The sequence below is a fragment of the Lactuca virosa genome, chromosome 5, assembly GCF_052849685.1.
Source record: "Lactuca virosa cultivar CGN04683 chromosome 5, Lactuca_virosa_CGN04683_v6, whole genome shotgun sequence".
In the NCBI taxonomy this organism is placed as follows: domain Eukaryota; kingdom Viridiplantae; phylum Streptophyta; class Magnoliopsida; order Asterales; family Asteraceae; genus Lactuca; species Lactuca virosa.
In genome coordinates this window covers 119,924,352-119,940,435 of record NC_136430.1, presented here as the reverse complement: position 1 = coordinate 119,940,435, position 16,084 = coordinate 119,924,352, and the positions used below count along the sequence as shown (strand labels likewise).

The 16,084-nt window shown below is 35.6% G+C and overlaps 1 protein-coding gene across 1 annotated transcript; it reads left to right on the top strand.

Annotated features, from left to right (window-relative positions):
• Positions 1–6,233: 6,233 nt before the first annotated feature.
• Positions 6,234–7,722, top strand: LOC145116170 (ribonuclease H2 subunit C-like protein). The gene is made up of 4 exons (XM_079052517.1): positions 6,234–6,495; positions 6,593–6,685; positions 6,881–7,068; positions 7,535–7,722. The coding sequence occupies exons 1-4, from the start codon at positions 6,345–6,347 to the stop codon at positions 7,583–7,585; spliced, it is 483 nt and encodes a 160-aa protein (XP_078908643.1). The 5' UTR covers positions 6,234–6,344; the 3' UTR covers positions 7,586–7,722.
• The last annotated feature ends 8,362 nt before the right edge of the window (positions 7,723–16,084 follow it).

The following is a 16,084-nucleotide window of genomic DNA, read 5'->3' as shown; positions in this document are numbered from 1 at the left end:
TAGATTTACTTCAAGATTTTGGCAGTCGCTCCAGAAAGCTATGAGAACACAACTAGACATGAGCACTGCCTACCACCCCAAACTGATGGCCAAAGTGAGCGGACCATTCAAACGAAGAAGACATGCTCCGAGCCTGCGTAATCGATTTTGGCAAGGCATGGGATACTCACTTTCCCTTAATCGAATTCTCGTATAAAAACAGCTATCACTCGAGCATTAAGGTGGCTCCTTTCGAGGCCTTGTATGGCAGAAAATGCCGATCACCTCTTTGCTGGGCTGAGGTGGGTGACACCCAGTTGGCAAGAGGACGGACACCAAACATCACTCTCATGGGACGCAAGATCATTCGGGAAATGACGGAAAAAATAATCCAAATCAAGGCACGATTCCAAGCATCGCGTGACCGACAAAAGAGTTATGCTGATAAACGGCGAAAGCCTCTTGAATTCCATGTTGGAGATCGGGTGCTATTGAAGGTCTCTCCCTGGAAAGGGATGATCCGTTTTGGGAAGCGGGGAAAATTAAATCCGCGATACATCGGGTCATTCGAGATTCTTGCCCGGATTGGTCCTGTGGCTTATAAGCTGCATCTATCTGCGGAGCTTAGCAACGTACACCCCGTGTTCCACGTCTCGAACCTGAAAAAGTGCTTATCAGATGAAACCCCAGTCGTTCCCCTAGATGAGATCGAAGTAAATGAAAATCTCTTATTCATTGAAGAGCTTGTTGAGATATTGGACAGAGAAGTGAAGCGTACCAAACAGAGTCACATTCCGATTGTGAAAGTTCGATGGAACGCTAAGTGTGGCCCGAAATTCACATGGGAACGCGAAGACCAGATGAAGCTAAAGTACCCTCACCTATTCTCTCGTTCATAGTTCTATCTTTCAAAATAATTTTGGGACGAAATTCCCTCTAACGGGGGGATGATGTCACAACTAGCATTTTTGGCTAGGAAATTCTGTCTTCATCTACTCAACTCTTGTGTAACTTGTAATCTAAGTTGATGTTATGTACTAATGCTCATTCCGAAAACAACTATTTGAATCGAAAATCACTTGTGAAGTTCAAAACCTAATTCAATACATCTCATATACTCAATTGTGGGTTTGTAACCCTAATGTCCTGGTTCAAACTCAGAATGGACAAGGATCCTCTTATTGGTCCTAAGGGGCCAGTAAACTCTCAATTTGGTTATTTTGGGCCAAGGAGCCCTATTTGGGCTCTAATTGGACCTACATTCATCAAACAATAGCATTTTGGGCCATATTGGGCCTAAAATGTCTCACTTGGTTTCTTGGGCTTTATTGGGCCGTAAACCCTTATATAGGCCCAATGAGCCGACAATTTCCATATTAGATCCTATAAATTTCGAATATATTCAATAGTGACCCAAACAATTCTTTTCTTTTCCTCTTTACTCCATTTTCGGTTATATATACTTATATATAAAAAAAAAACACAATTGAACAAAACTTTGACACCTCACTTTTCTTTGTTGGATTTCTAAGCTAATTACACCACAGATATCTAGAATTAGTCCCTAATCCTCCATGCAATAACCACTTCACTCTCTTCTTTCTTCTTCTTTTATCTCTCAGCCACACTAACCCCATTACCATCTTCATTTTTCCATTCTCAACTCACTAGAAATCCTCTCTAGAACTCTCAATAAATCCTCCCATTTTCCTCTCCAAATTCGTGAGTGTTAGTGTGGGAATCCAAGAATACTTCAACAAATCCATCCATTCTTGGTAAGTTACTTCTCATCAAGATGTTTAACTACATGTTTATGAATAAAATCACTTCTCTTACACTCCATTTCATGATCTATGTTCCTTAGAAACCTCATAAGCTCGAGATCTACTCAAGAAAGCTTGTTAGGGCCGAAATCTCTCTCATTCTTCATCCAAAAACCGAACCCATCAAACCAATGTGAGTTCATACCCCCTATTTTTGGTTTTTACTATGTTTTGGAGGGAGAATACAAGTTGTTTTGTGTAGATCTATGTGTATATGCATGATTATGTGTGTTTTTCATGATATATGTTGTGCTTATGTGTTATAAACTTCATAAACTCGAAAATACGCTAAAATATGATGATATTTGTAGAACATAACACTCAATACAACTTATTATGAAAAGAAAAGGTTTAAAACATTTCAAGGTTGATTTAAAACTAAAAAATCGCATAAGAGGGCCAAAAATGACAAAATAATCATAAAGTGAAGTTATTATATAACTCACAGTTTTGAAGGGACCAAAAAGGATTTATGTTGAATAAATATGGATCTTTATGGTATTTATGATTTTAAAAGGGCTAAAAGTGTAAATTTTCACAAATGGGCCTCATATTGGACTTTCACGGTTTTTGGGCTAAAATTTTAAAATTTTGGACTTTTGTGGGCTTTAGTGTCATTTTAAACAAAGTTGAGCCAAAAATGTTATTTTTCGGTTATAAGGGCTGAAAATGATAATTTTATCAAACTTGGGCTAAAAAGGATAAATCCTATGCTTTTAGGCCGAAAATGTAAAACTTTATACATTTGGGCCGAAAATGATATTTTTGACAAAAGTTGGTTAAAAATGTTATTTTATTTGAAACTAGCCTTAAATGTAAACTTTTGGTCTTAAGGGACCTAAAAACTAAATTTTACCAAAAACATGCCTAAATTGTAAATTTTTAGTCTAATGGACCAAAAATGTCAATATTAAAAAAAGTGGGCATTTTTATGTCATTTTGGAAAACGATTGAACAATAACGAACATTACAATAATAAACGAATCAAATACGTTAAACTCACTTTTATTGGGCCTGGAATATACATTACATGCTTAGTGGGCCTTAGTTGTCCTTTTGCATGCTTATTGGACCAGGAATATACATTACATGCTTAGTGGGCCTTAGTTGTCCTTTTGCATGCTTATTGGGCCTGGAATATACATTACATGCTTAATGGGCCTTAGTTGTCCTTTTGCATGCTTATTGGGTCTGGAATATACATTACATGCTTAATGGACCTTAGTTGTCCTTTTGCATGCTTATTGGGCCTGGAATATACATTACATGCTTAATGGGCCTTAGTTGTCCTTTTGCATGCTTATTGGGTTTGGAATATACATTACATGCTTAATGGGCCTTAGTTGTCCTTTTACATGCTTGTTGGGCCTCATACATTCACGCACATATTTGTTTGGCTTTGTAATCTTAAAACATACACGGAAACAATACACAATGTGCAATTCAATATTCGCGTAAATTCCGTTAAGGATCTTGTGAGACACTTCGTTTGACACCTATCGAGTGTACAACCGTAGCCTGTAGTTATAACCAGAGTCTCCTTGAGGGAGAGCGGGAGTTTGTGTATAGATCTATACGGGGGTGACACCCCACATTTGAGCTGTTCGCTACAGTTAGACTAGGGCAGTCTAGGGTGACAAACCTTACCTTAAACAAGTCGACGTCTGTAAAACGTCATTGCAGGGAGATCAGTCATTATCAAGTATGGTTATAACGACTCACATAGAGAAATTAACTCCATTATAAAATTTACGGAATACATTTACAGTTGGCAACACGAGAACATACATGCACTGGTACTCAGTCTTAGGGTATTTAGACCACAACGTTTTATGAATAGACAATATCGGATTGTCTGGGATCATTCACTTCATACATTAACACACATGCATTAATACCAGATCGGACACAAACATTTCAAACCGTGTTTCAGAAAATATCAGATTTTCTGGTGTTTACAAAGTAATACAAAACATTTTACTCAAACATGCTTATGAACTCACCAACATTATATGTGTTGACGTTTTCAAATTAACTTTTATTCTCAGGGAATCGTTAAGCAGAAAGGTCGACAGGAACATATGGAAATTGTCATATTTTGTATCATCATACATTAACTATTTGGGCATGTAATATTTAGTACAATACTTGATGTAAACAATGACGGTTGTATTTTGAATGTATGATGATGGTGTTTGTCATGTTTCATTTATATTCACTGTGATGATACTACAAGAATGAAGTCACCCAACCCCGAACGTTTCCGCCGTCTGGTTCAGGGGTGTGACACTCTCATACACACACAGACAAACACACACGCAAGAACACCCCAACTGCCACCACCATCTGCCAGCACCACCACCAGACGCCACCGATTTGTTCATACATCGGGGAAGGAGCGACAATGACTTTGTTCTGCATCATAGCTTCGGTGGAAGGAAGGGACATTGGTGATGATGAAAAAGTCGACATAGGTCTCCTATCATCATTGTTTGCCAACTATCACCGTCCGCATGCCACCACCATAGGCCACTAACCACCTCTATCTCCCCTACCCATACCTCCAAATCCCCTTCTTTAATTCGATGAAACCTCTCCTTCTCAAATCTGAAAACCCAGATCTCATTAGTTTCAGAACAAGTGGTGGCGATGAAGGGTTTCCATAAACCGATAAAACCCATAAATTAGAGCACTCGTTGTCTGATTGAAGTTAACAAAAGGGTAAAACAAGTTGCTGCGGTTCAGATTGACTGACCGCTGACAGCAACAACCCGAAGGGAATAAAGTAGCAGGAACAACAGGGAATCGGGGGTGCTTGGTTGCTGTTCCGATTAACAAAAAATATAGGAAGGAGAGGCTGATGCCTCTTGTTGTTCATCGAAAAAACACCACACCTCTAGTGTATTCTTGGCATAAAAACAGAGAAGAAATGGAGAGTGGAGGAGCGGCGATCTAGGGGTGTTTGGGTGGTGTTACTCAACAGGAGGAGGGGCTATTGCCTCCTCTTTGGCCGGAAAAGCTGCCTCCGATGGAGGCTTTCTCCATACACAATACGAGAGAGAGGCTATGTGGGCCCTTTCTTATATTTTTAGTTATTAAATAATTAAAACAAATATTAAAAATGTAAAAATAAAAATAAAAGGGTATAATAGTCATTTTAATTTTCAGAGGGACCAAAACTACATATAAACTATACCAAAATGACCATGAAACCAAAAAGAATCAAAGTTTAAACTAAATCTTGAAAAAATACATACCACATGGACAATTTTTACATTTTTATCTAAATTTTATAAAAAGTTAGCTATTTTTTTTCAAATACTTAATTTATAGGTGTTAGATCACTTAATTTCCCAAAATATAAACATATTACTAGGGGTGAGCATGGTGCGGTTCGGTGCGGTTTTTGGCCAAACCGAACCGAAAACTGCAACTTCGGTTTTTTGAAGTTTAGAAACCGCACCGTTCGGTTTTTATGCGCTTCGGTTTTTGTGTTTCGGTTTTTTCTTTGCAGTTTTTTATCAATTTTTTTTATTTGGTTTTTGTTTTGCCTTTTTACTAAAACTCAGGTAACTCAACGAGTTACTTTGACTCGGATAAGAAGTGTTAATCACTTTTTGAGAAACTTTCTATAGAGATGAGGAGCACCAAATTTTTCATCCCCAGCAATGTGCGACTCCTCAAAGATGTGTGTTAAAAGCCATAGAGTTGACTATCTTATATGAAATGTGAGAATGGTGAATGTTTTATCTCAAATGCGATGAGGGATACTCTTATAAGGCTGACAAAATTAAAGCTCAAATGATATCTTGGAGATGAACCGATATCACCACCTCTTGGTTTGAAATCAAATAACATAACCACTCATCCAACATGTTTCTAATGCTTGAATATAATACGAATTAAATATAATATTTGTTTCACAGGTACATACGACAATATCAATTAATGTATTCATAAAAAAATGATACTAAATACTCTTAATATTAAAATGTTAAAAAATATAATAAACATTATTTGTTCTTGTAAATATCACTACATGTATGCTTAAAAATATACAATCATCACCTTATAAGATAAATATTTATATTTATAGAAAATTTAATTGTCATGAGTTCTTCGTTCTTATAAATATCAACGATTAATATATATATATATATATATATATATATATATATATATATATATATATATATTATATATATTCGGTGCGGTTCGGTTTTTTGCGGTTATCGTAAGACTAGAAACCGCACCGCACCGAACATATTCGGTTTGTGCAAAACTAAAAACCGCACCGTCGGTTTTCATTTCGGTTTCGGTTTTTCGGTTTCGATTTATGCGGTTTTTTCGGTTTGCTGTTCGGTTTTTGCCAGCTATAATTTATTAACAAAGCACGAATAAACATCAAGAAAAGATAAAGCACTGCCTATCAGCGTATAGGTGTTGAGTGTTCGCGCGTGTTTTCGACTCGAGAAAGCAAAATGGCGGGAAGGTTGTAGCCTTAGGGGGATTTTAGGGTCCAATACTCCATTTCAACCACAAATGGGCGGCGGAAGTGCGTCTATGGAGACCGGAACCATCAATCTAGCCGGCGTCGCAGTCGATCTCACCGATCAGATCCATCAGCTGCCTAGCTGCATCAAGTACGACGGACCAGCCCCTGTTTCTAGCTACTTCAAACCCAAATCCACCGGTAAATACCTTTTATATCCATCCCATTCATTGATTATGTGTCGAAATTGATTCCAAAATTAGGTTTTGAATTTGTATTTTGTTTACGATTCTGAAAGAAATTGAGGTCGATGGTCTTAATGTGAAAGAGGCTTGCTTCAGGGGAAGAAAGTTGCTAGGCACAACCTTTCCTCTTCCTGATGGTTATTCAGGTACAGAATACAGATCTAAATTCTTACTTATCTTTTCTTTTTAAATGATTATATTCAGTCATGTTCTTGAAATTTAACTTTGTCTTACAATGATTTATATAAGTCGTTGAGAATCTTTTTCTGGAAATTTAAAAGCTTTTGTGTTTCTTGAAATTAGGCGTTGTCAAACTTGTTTTAACCATAGAAATATTGCAGGATTTGTGATAGGAAAAAAGAAAGCCTCAGGGAAGAGAAAAGCTTCTTCTAATGGCGATGCAGAGATGACAACTTCTTGGCAGATGAATGCAAAGTTTGAAAACATAACTTTATGGAATCACGATAATCGTCCATCAAAAGAAGATGCTTTTTTGCGTGCTTTTCATTGGCTTGATGTTGCAAAAGCAGTAAGTTTTTTCTGTTCCATATTTGGTCAAGAATCTTCTAAAAACTATATTTTATATATTATAAAAACTTAATTTTGCAATTCAATTAAAAAAAGATCAATCTTTTCAATTACGAAACTTCTTTTTTTAGGGCTCAATTGGATTAAAGTTATAATTTTTAGTCTCTCACCCAAAAAGGTTGGACATGGACTTGCTTGTGCAAAAGACACGAATGCCCTTATCCTTAGATCATGCTATGTGAGGAGACGACCAAGACGTTTATGTCTTTTGCACATACAAGAAATTAAGAGTAAGTCCATGTTGTGGATGGGAAAAAAATTACAATTTCTTGTATTGTCCTAAAATTGATGAATTTATAACAAACTAGTTATCAAATATGAATATGATGAATTTATGTTGTTGAATTTGAGTTTTAGATGTTAATTTGGAAAGTTTATTTTTACTCTTACATGATCTTTTTTTGCAGTTGCATAAACCAGTAACAAGTGAAGAAATGGAGTCAAAATCTAACCTTTGAGCTACTGCAACAGACTGAGCTAAAAGACAATCTTCTATATGTATCTTTTTTACTGAGTTCACTAGTTAATTAAAACTTTGTATTGTAGCATTGTATTTTAATTTGTTGTTACTATAAATTTGTATTTTTTTTTTAAATTATATTCTAATTAGTGCATTGTAATTTGGAAAAATTTACCTAGTATAGCAATTTGGCAACAGGTTTAAAAGATAGCAGTACAGCTGTTGCTAAGGCTGAATGAGGGGTAAATGTGTAATTGCACATATTCAGATAAAACAAAAAAGATTAAATGCAAGGAATAGTAATGTGCTTTTGTATATTTATTTAAAATCAAATGGGATCCGGTTCTTAAAGTAGTTAAGTTCAGAAGGCAGCATTGGCGATGAATCTACTTTAACAACGAATAACCTAAAAAAACAATTAACATGTTTTTATTCCTTTAATTTCAAATACAAAGTTGATATTATATTGATTCTTTTGAAATAGTTTTTGAATGTTAACATCATTCATGCTTTGACCATGAAAACCTTATCCTATTTTAATCTTTTTCATTTCTTCTATTGATATCATGATGTTTATCATATATCTTCATAGTACATTTGGTGAGTATATGACTAGAAGACACTTCTCTAAACATTTTCATTAGGGACTAAACTATGGTTTTATAATTTGATTATATTTACATTACACAAAAACTACAGTTTGTTGCGGCCCATCAAAAATTTATTAAAGGGAAAACGACTTGATAGGGTAATATACTTTTTGAAATGTACACATTTAGTCCTTATTTATTATTATTATTATTATTATTTTTTTGTAAATTAAACCCTTATACTAGATTTTTTGTAATTATGCAATCCTTTTGACAGGCTATACCCGGTATACCGGTCATATACGAATTTTCTTTTATTTTCTTGAAATGAAATAAGCAGGTGACATCTACATGTCACCTTACATGGATATTGTTAAATTACATCACATTTTGACGACAATTAGGGCTCATTTAATCAGCCATTCCTCCATTCACTCAGCCGATAATCCCTCAAACTTCTTGACTCACAATCACCATCAACAATGGCAGAAGATGCATATACAATCGTTGATGTACACTATAATGGGATGTTCACACCTACCCCATTGATGTATTTTGATGGAGTAAAAGCCTCTGTACCATACACGGTTGTGAACAAGATGAGCTTCCCTGATTTCACCCCCTTTCTTGAAAAGCTTACTAACGGAAGATGCAGATGTGTATTACTGTCCACATGAAGTGAGGTTGTCTGAGGGATTACATGCTATTCAGAATGACTGCAATTTTAACGAGTTTATTGAAGATATCAATGAAAAGAAGAGATTGGATGTGTATGTGGATCATCATCATGAACCTTTGTTTGATTGGATTCAGGAGGAAGAATTACACAACAAGTCTATTACATCAACATCCCCTAAAACCTCCAGAAGCATATCTTCAACCCCAAAACATAACCTTAACAATGACCAGCAGAATCAGTACACAAACCATAACCTTCAACTGTTTCACTTCTTCTCTAACAGATGCCACATCCTCGAAAACTTGTATAAGATAATCTACAACATCTGAAAGAGTATGTTCTACAATGGGCTTCATATTCTCAGGTTCTTCATCAATCCATTCCCAAACTTTACACTTTTTCCCTGGTTTCTTTAGTAATAAAATCAACTACATAGAAGGTAAGAAGAAGAAAATTGATGCAATTTGACAAATAAAATCAATTTAGGTATTTACCAATTAGTTAGGGAACACTCGGAATTTCTTTCCAGGGTTATCTTTGGTCTTGGAGGTACGAATTCTTGTAGGGAGTTTACAATCACAGAGGACTTCCTTATCTACTCTGTGATTGCTTGAACCTGTGGATATTCTTGAGCCACTCGACATCTTCTTTCTTCTTCTACGACAAAACCGTGATTCCTCCTGATTTTGGATGTTAACATTCGTTTATAAGGAGTGACTAAGCTAATTAATTGTTATGCAGTTGTTTTTAGTGCCACGTGTGCTTCCACATCAGCAAAACCTATAGAATCCGGTCAAAAGGACCTAATATGTACATATTAATAAAGAATAAGGGTTTAATTTACAAAAAAAAATAAGGACTAAATATATACATTTCAAAAAGTAACTTACCATTTTCCCCTTATTAAACATGAATATAAATACCAATTTACTAATATACCCTCAAACACTGCTTTTTGCAGGGAAACACTGAATCGATTTTGGACCCACACTTGCATTCTAGAGTTAGAAAACTGAAGAAAGAAAACGAACCGAGAAAGTGGTCGTCTCTCTTACTCTAACAGTGATCTTTGCTTACAATATATACGAAGCTCCATTAACGAAAAGGTCGATCTCTATCCGTCAATTTTTATCTCTTTCTTCCCCGGTTGTGTCTCTTCGTCCCTGCTGCTCCGTCGACCCGTGTCCCTTCGCAGTTCGCAACCTGCAACTGAAGGAGTGAAAGATGTAATACTTGTTCTCGGATCTCTATGACACTTTCTTTGTGGACCTCTGTCTCTCTCAAACCATGCTGTTTAGCGGTTCCAAACCCTAACATCATCCGCTTTTGTGCCATGGAGTCCCTCTATGCATATTTATCTCCCTTTCATAAAATTGAACAAGATGAGAATCTTTTGCGACTTGACCTAATTATTAGAATGGGTGGTCTCGGAATTTCAGTTGTGACATTCATCTGGTGCATTGGGTTTTAGTCTAACATTTCGGTACAGCATGTCAATTGCATGGTCGGAGTGAGAAATTTGGGTCGTAACATGTAAGCAAACTACACCCCAATCTAAAATTCTTTCTCTCCAAGTGCCGACTCATGAAACGGTTTCAATTTTTAACATAGATGTGACAAAACTTTTTAACATACGTTTTGATTTGTAATTCTTACCCATAATTAGATGTGATTACAAAAATATTTTCCTTTATTGCTTGAACTTTAATATGTTATTTTGTAATATGTGATTATAATTTATTAATTAAGCCAATGTTACATGATTTTTTTAAAGTCAATTATTTGTATGAATTTATTAAATTTCTGAGTTTTATGGATTGTTTGAACTTTGAAAGCAGTTAGGTTATGACATAACTCATATGTGATAACAAAAATCTCTTCAAGGACTCAACTTCTTTGTTATGATGCCTTTTGTGAGCATTGGGCTTATTGAGATAAAAATTGTAACTTTTTGTCTCGAAAAGATGGAACATGGTCTCGCTATTGATCTCTTTTGTATGTAAAGGATATGAATGTCTTCCTTATCTTTGTCTCCCGAACCATTTTTAGCAAGTCCCAAGAAAGGGATATGAGGCTGCTTATATTACAATGGGAGATGAGGAGAGCATTTATGTCTTTTGCACATATAAGAGCTCGAGAGCAAGTCTACGCCTTACATTTTTGGTTGAGACAAAATAATTACAATTTTTATCTTATTGAGTCAAACGCAGAACCTGTGTGTCTTGTGATGTCCAAATATTGATGAATTTATATTGAACTAGTTATTAAACATAATTGATGTTGTAATGTCATTAAATTTGATGAATTTATATTGAATTTGATATTGTTAATTATGTATATTTGTTGTATTGTTACATGATCTCTATTTGGAGGTGCATGACCTAGTGACAAGTGAAGATATGGGGTCTGTATTGCTAACATACGGGCAACTCAGCCAAGAGTCTATCTTCATTCAACAACCTTATTTATTTATTTATTTATTTTAAAATCACTAGTTAATTCAAAGTTTGTATTAATTCACTAAGGCCCTGGTAAGATATGTTATTCGTCTATTTATTTCTTGAATTATTAATTTCTTTTAAATAATTTTTTTAATTTCTTTTCTATTGGATTATTATCTTTTTACTGAATTATTATACATTATAAAATATTATTTTAAATATATAATATTTATGTATTAATAAATATTATTTAATTGGATTATGAACTTCTTTTAAATAATTTTTTTAAATTTCTTTTTATGGATTAATTCTTTTTTATTTGATTATTATATATTAATAAATATTATTTATAATATATAATATTAATCTATTAATAAATATTACTTTATTGAATTATTAATTTCTTTTAGTTATTTTTTAATTCATTTTTATTGGATTAATTCTTTTTTTTTGGACAACACCACCACCATCCTAATTTATATTAAAAAATCTCATCCATCCCACCACTATCAGACATAAACCGAGTCAAGAATCACACATTGGGTTATTAAAAAAAAAAAACTAAAATGGCTAGAAAGAATAACAACATAACATCAACTTGAAAAACAATAAACTAAAAACAACCTAATCAAAATTCTATGTGGATTATAATTGATTTATGGTTAATTACTTTGTATGACAATTTATATTTGGATTTTAAATGATTATTGTGTAATTTTGATTTTTTATTACAATTTGTATGTTTTTTTATAAATATTGAGCTACTTCATCCATCACAGTATAGAACAGAAGTATAATATGGTCATTTTTCATCATTCAGCACAGTCAGTCAGATGTACAATCAAACAACATGGTTTTTTTCCTGTCAGAAAACTTTTCCAGACAACAACTATCAAACGGGGCCTAAATCTCTTTCATTTTTTTTATTATAGCATGTTACGACAACATATTTTACTATTATTAAATGATATTCTTATTAGGGCATTGTATTTTGAAAAATCTACTTATCATAGTAATTTGGTAAGCAGTTTGAAAGGTAGCAGTGCACTTATTGTTGTTATAGGTGGGTATATATTTTCAACATACAACACCCTAATAAGATGTAATTTAACAACTGTAATAAAAAGAGTGAAAGTACAATGCTACAATAGAATATTGAAAAATACATTGCTTATTTTCTTGCATTTATCCCTTGTCAACATTGTGATTTACCTACACGCATGAGACTAGTTAGTAGGGACGCCTAAGTGTGGTGTGTATGAATTTCAAATAATAACGATAATTACCTTTATTTTACATGTAATTTGTGCAGTATAAAATATTTTACTTTGGAAAAGATTTTAGTATTTTTACACGTTTATACACTAACAAGTAAAAATCATCACAAAATGTCTACCATTGTTCACAACCTTTTCAACGTGGGCACAAAAATGTATTTTAGGTTATTTTACGACTAATTAAACACTTTGCAAACATGCATTTCACATTTTTGGAATTAAGTATATAATAAACACTAAAATACCAAATTTTCTAATACCAAAATTTCTCAGTTTACTACCTTAGGAGATATGACTGATGATGAAGGAATGGATAAGGTCCACACTCACATCCTTGAGGGTCTGCATTGGATTAGTGAGGTCTCGTTGCGAAACAAGGCTAGGGTTGCTGCCTCTTCTTCGTAGCATATTGAGTTTCAGAAGGCCTCCGAGCTTCTAGAGGATATCCGAGTGAATTACCATGCCTTGGATAGGGAAAAATAGTGCTAGCCCGGAAGAGAGAAGATCTTGCTGCTGAGAACGACCTCCTGCTTCGGGAGTTTGATTAGTATTCCCAATACCACGAGGAGCTCCTAAAGGCAAATGTGAAGCTTCAGACTATAATTAGCAAGGAAAGTGCCCACCGTGTTGCCCTAACCACGGAACTGGAAGAGGTTGCTAAGAAAAACTCTGAGTTGGGCTTGGCTTGTTTTGAGAAAGAAACTCAAATTAGTCGGCTTCGGGAAAGTCTCGCCGAGTGTCAGCTTAAGCTGAAAGATCAAACAGCCCGTTGTGAGGAAATGCAGGCCGAGTCTTCCACTTCAAAACAGGAGGCTCTCTTTCACCAACACCTGGCCGAACAGAGGTCTGAGGAGCTTCACTGGGTCCTAAGGGAGAGAATATCCTCTTCGGTCTAATATCTATTAAACTATGAGGAATTCAACACTATGAATGTCGCCCTTCAATCTGTCGCCATTGAGCTTAGCCTACACCGGGCCTTCTTGGAGATGAAAAATAAATATTCGGCAAAGATTGAAGGGAAAGAAGTTTTATACTCTTATTCGAATGTCGAGGAAGTTATACTACAACACTTTTCCAATCTTACCGATTATAACTATCCTTTTTTTAAGATTCTAGATACCGACAACAAGGATGTGGGTCTATTAAAGAAACATTTGGAGGATACCGGCTTGGCTACTGATGCAAAATGATTTACTTAGTGTAGTTGAAAAAGGAAAATCCTTTTATGCTAGTTTCGATTGTATGTTTGTATTGCTTATATATGGAATGAATCTTTTGTACCTCCTTTATGCTTGCTTGTTTTGTGTTTGTTTGTTTTTTTAAATCATAGTGCCTAAGTCTCCGTAACTCACTATACTCAGATCATGGAACTAGAATCATGATAGTACGTTTAAAGGTCAAACCATGATGTACGAGTCATGGCGACCTAACATGACCGAGCCATGGTGTTAGAACCGTGGTGGTATGTTTTCAGGGTCGAGCCATGATGTGCAAGTCATGGTGACCTAACATGACCAGACCATGGTGTTAGAGCCATGTTGATATGTTTTAAGGGTCAAACCATGATGTGCAAGTCATGGTGATAAAACATAATCGGGCCATGGTGTTAGAACCATGGTGATATGTTTTAAGGGTCGAACCATGATGTGCAAGTCATGGTGACCAAACATAACCGGGTCATGGTGTTAGAACCATGGTGGTTTGTTTTAAGGGTCGAACCATGATGTACAAGTCATGGTGACCAAACATAACCGGGCCATGGTGTTAGAACCATGGTGGTATGTTTTAAGGGTCGAACCATGATGTGTAAGTCATGGTGACCAAACATAACCAGCCCATGGTGTTAGAACCATGGTGGTATGTTTAAAGGGTCAAACAATGACATGCAAATCATGGTGACCTAATATGACCGAATCATGGTATTAAAACCATGGTGGATTAGTACCTTAAAAAGTTCGATGCGAAAATAAAAATTGTACTTCATTGAAATAAATTGGTCCAATGCAGCTATATTTCTTCGATTTTATAAGTTTTTTTTCTCATGAAAGATAATTCAAAGATAAACAAAAATAGAAAAACTCCTTCCTCCTATTTTATTAGTTGGGCTATTGCTGCTTTAGGTCCTGCCGAGGGGTGGCCCTTGGCTTAGAAATGGAAAACATGCAAATTATACATGTTCCATGTTCTAGGTAGTCTCATCCCCTACATGTTTTCCAAAACATACAACCCGTTGCGCCTGGCCTTTACCACCTTATACGGTCCCTCCCAATTGGGAATTAACTTCCCCATGGGTTCCTGCCTACTAGCTTCATTTCACTCGTTTATTGTGATACTCTTCTACTAAAATCTTGTATACAGCATGATGTATGGCGTCGTTTTCATGTCTTTCTTCAAGTACATCCAAATGCTCTCTTAAGTTGGTGGAATTTGTTTCGGGGTTCGATTGCATGGTTTGAGTGGTTTAGACAGTTACCTCGATCGGTATCACGACCTCGGTTCTGTATACCAGACTAAAGGTTGTTTCCTTTGTTGGAGTTCGTACGGTAGTTTGGTAAGACCATAATACATGTTTTAGATCATCCACCCAACTCCCTTTTGACTTGCCTAGCCTGGCTTTTATCCCCTTCACTATTGTTCGGTTCTTTACTTCTACTTGCCCGTTTGCTTGAGGGTGGGCTACTAACATGTAATTTTGCTTAATACCCTTGTCTTGACATCACTTTTTGAAAGGATTATATGCAAACTGTTCCCCATTGTCACTTATGATTGTGTGAGGCAACCCAAATCGGCATACAATTTGCCTCCACACGAATTTGACGATCTTCTTCCCTGATATGACATCGACTGGTTCTGCTTCTACCCATTTTGTGAAGTAATCTATGGCGACCATCAAGAATTTCACCCTTCCTGGGGCTTCAGGGAATGGACCGATGATATCAATCCCCCACTGTAGGAAAGGCCATGGACCGGAGATACTTATCATAGGAGCCTAAGTTAGCGTTGGTATGTTGGAATGTATTTGGCAACTTTTGTACTTCCAAACTACTTCATTTGTGTCTTTAGTCATGGTAGGCCAGAAATATCCTGTGCGCAGGATCTTCTGCATCACTGGTGGAGATCCCACGTGACACCCACATATTCCATCATGAATTTATTCAATCACCTGTCGGGCTTCTTCCATTGTCAAGCATTTCAACCATGGGGTCGAATAGCCTTTTCTATATAGGCTACCCTTATATACAGTATAGTTGGCTGCGTTAACTCGTACTTTTCGGGCTACTTTTTCGTCATCAAGCATCAATACAATTTGAGTTATTGCTTAACTTTTTCTTGGGAGGATTTCCACCAACACATTTTCCGAAAGATAGTTGAACACTACCACAACCAATTTACTCAGGGCATCTGCTTCTTTGATCCTTGATCGAGGGATCTGGATTATGTCAAAGTTTTGAAAACGTTTGGTCAACCCTCTTACTTTCTCTAGGTATTTCATAATGCGGACCTCCTTAG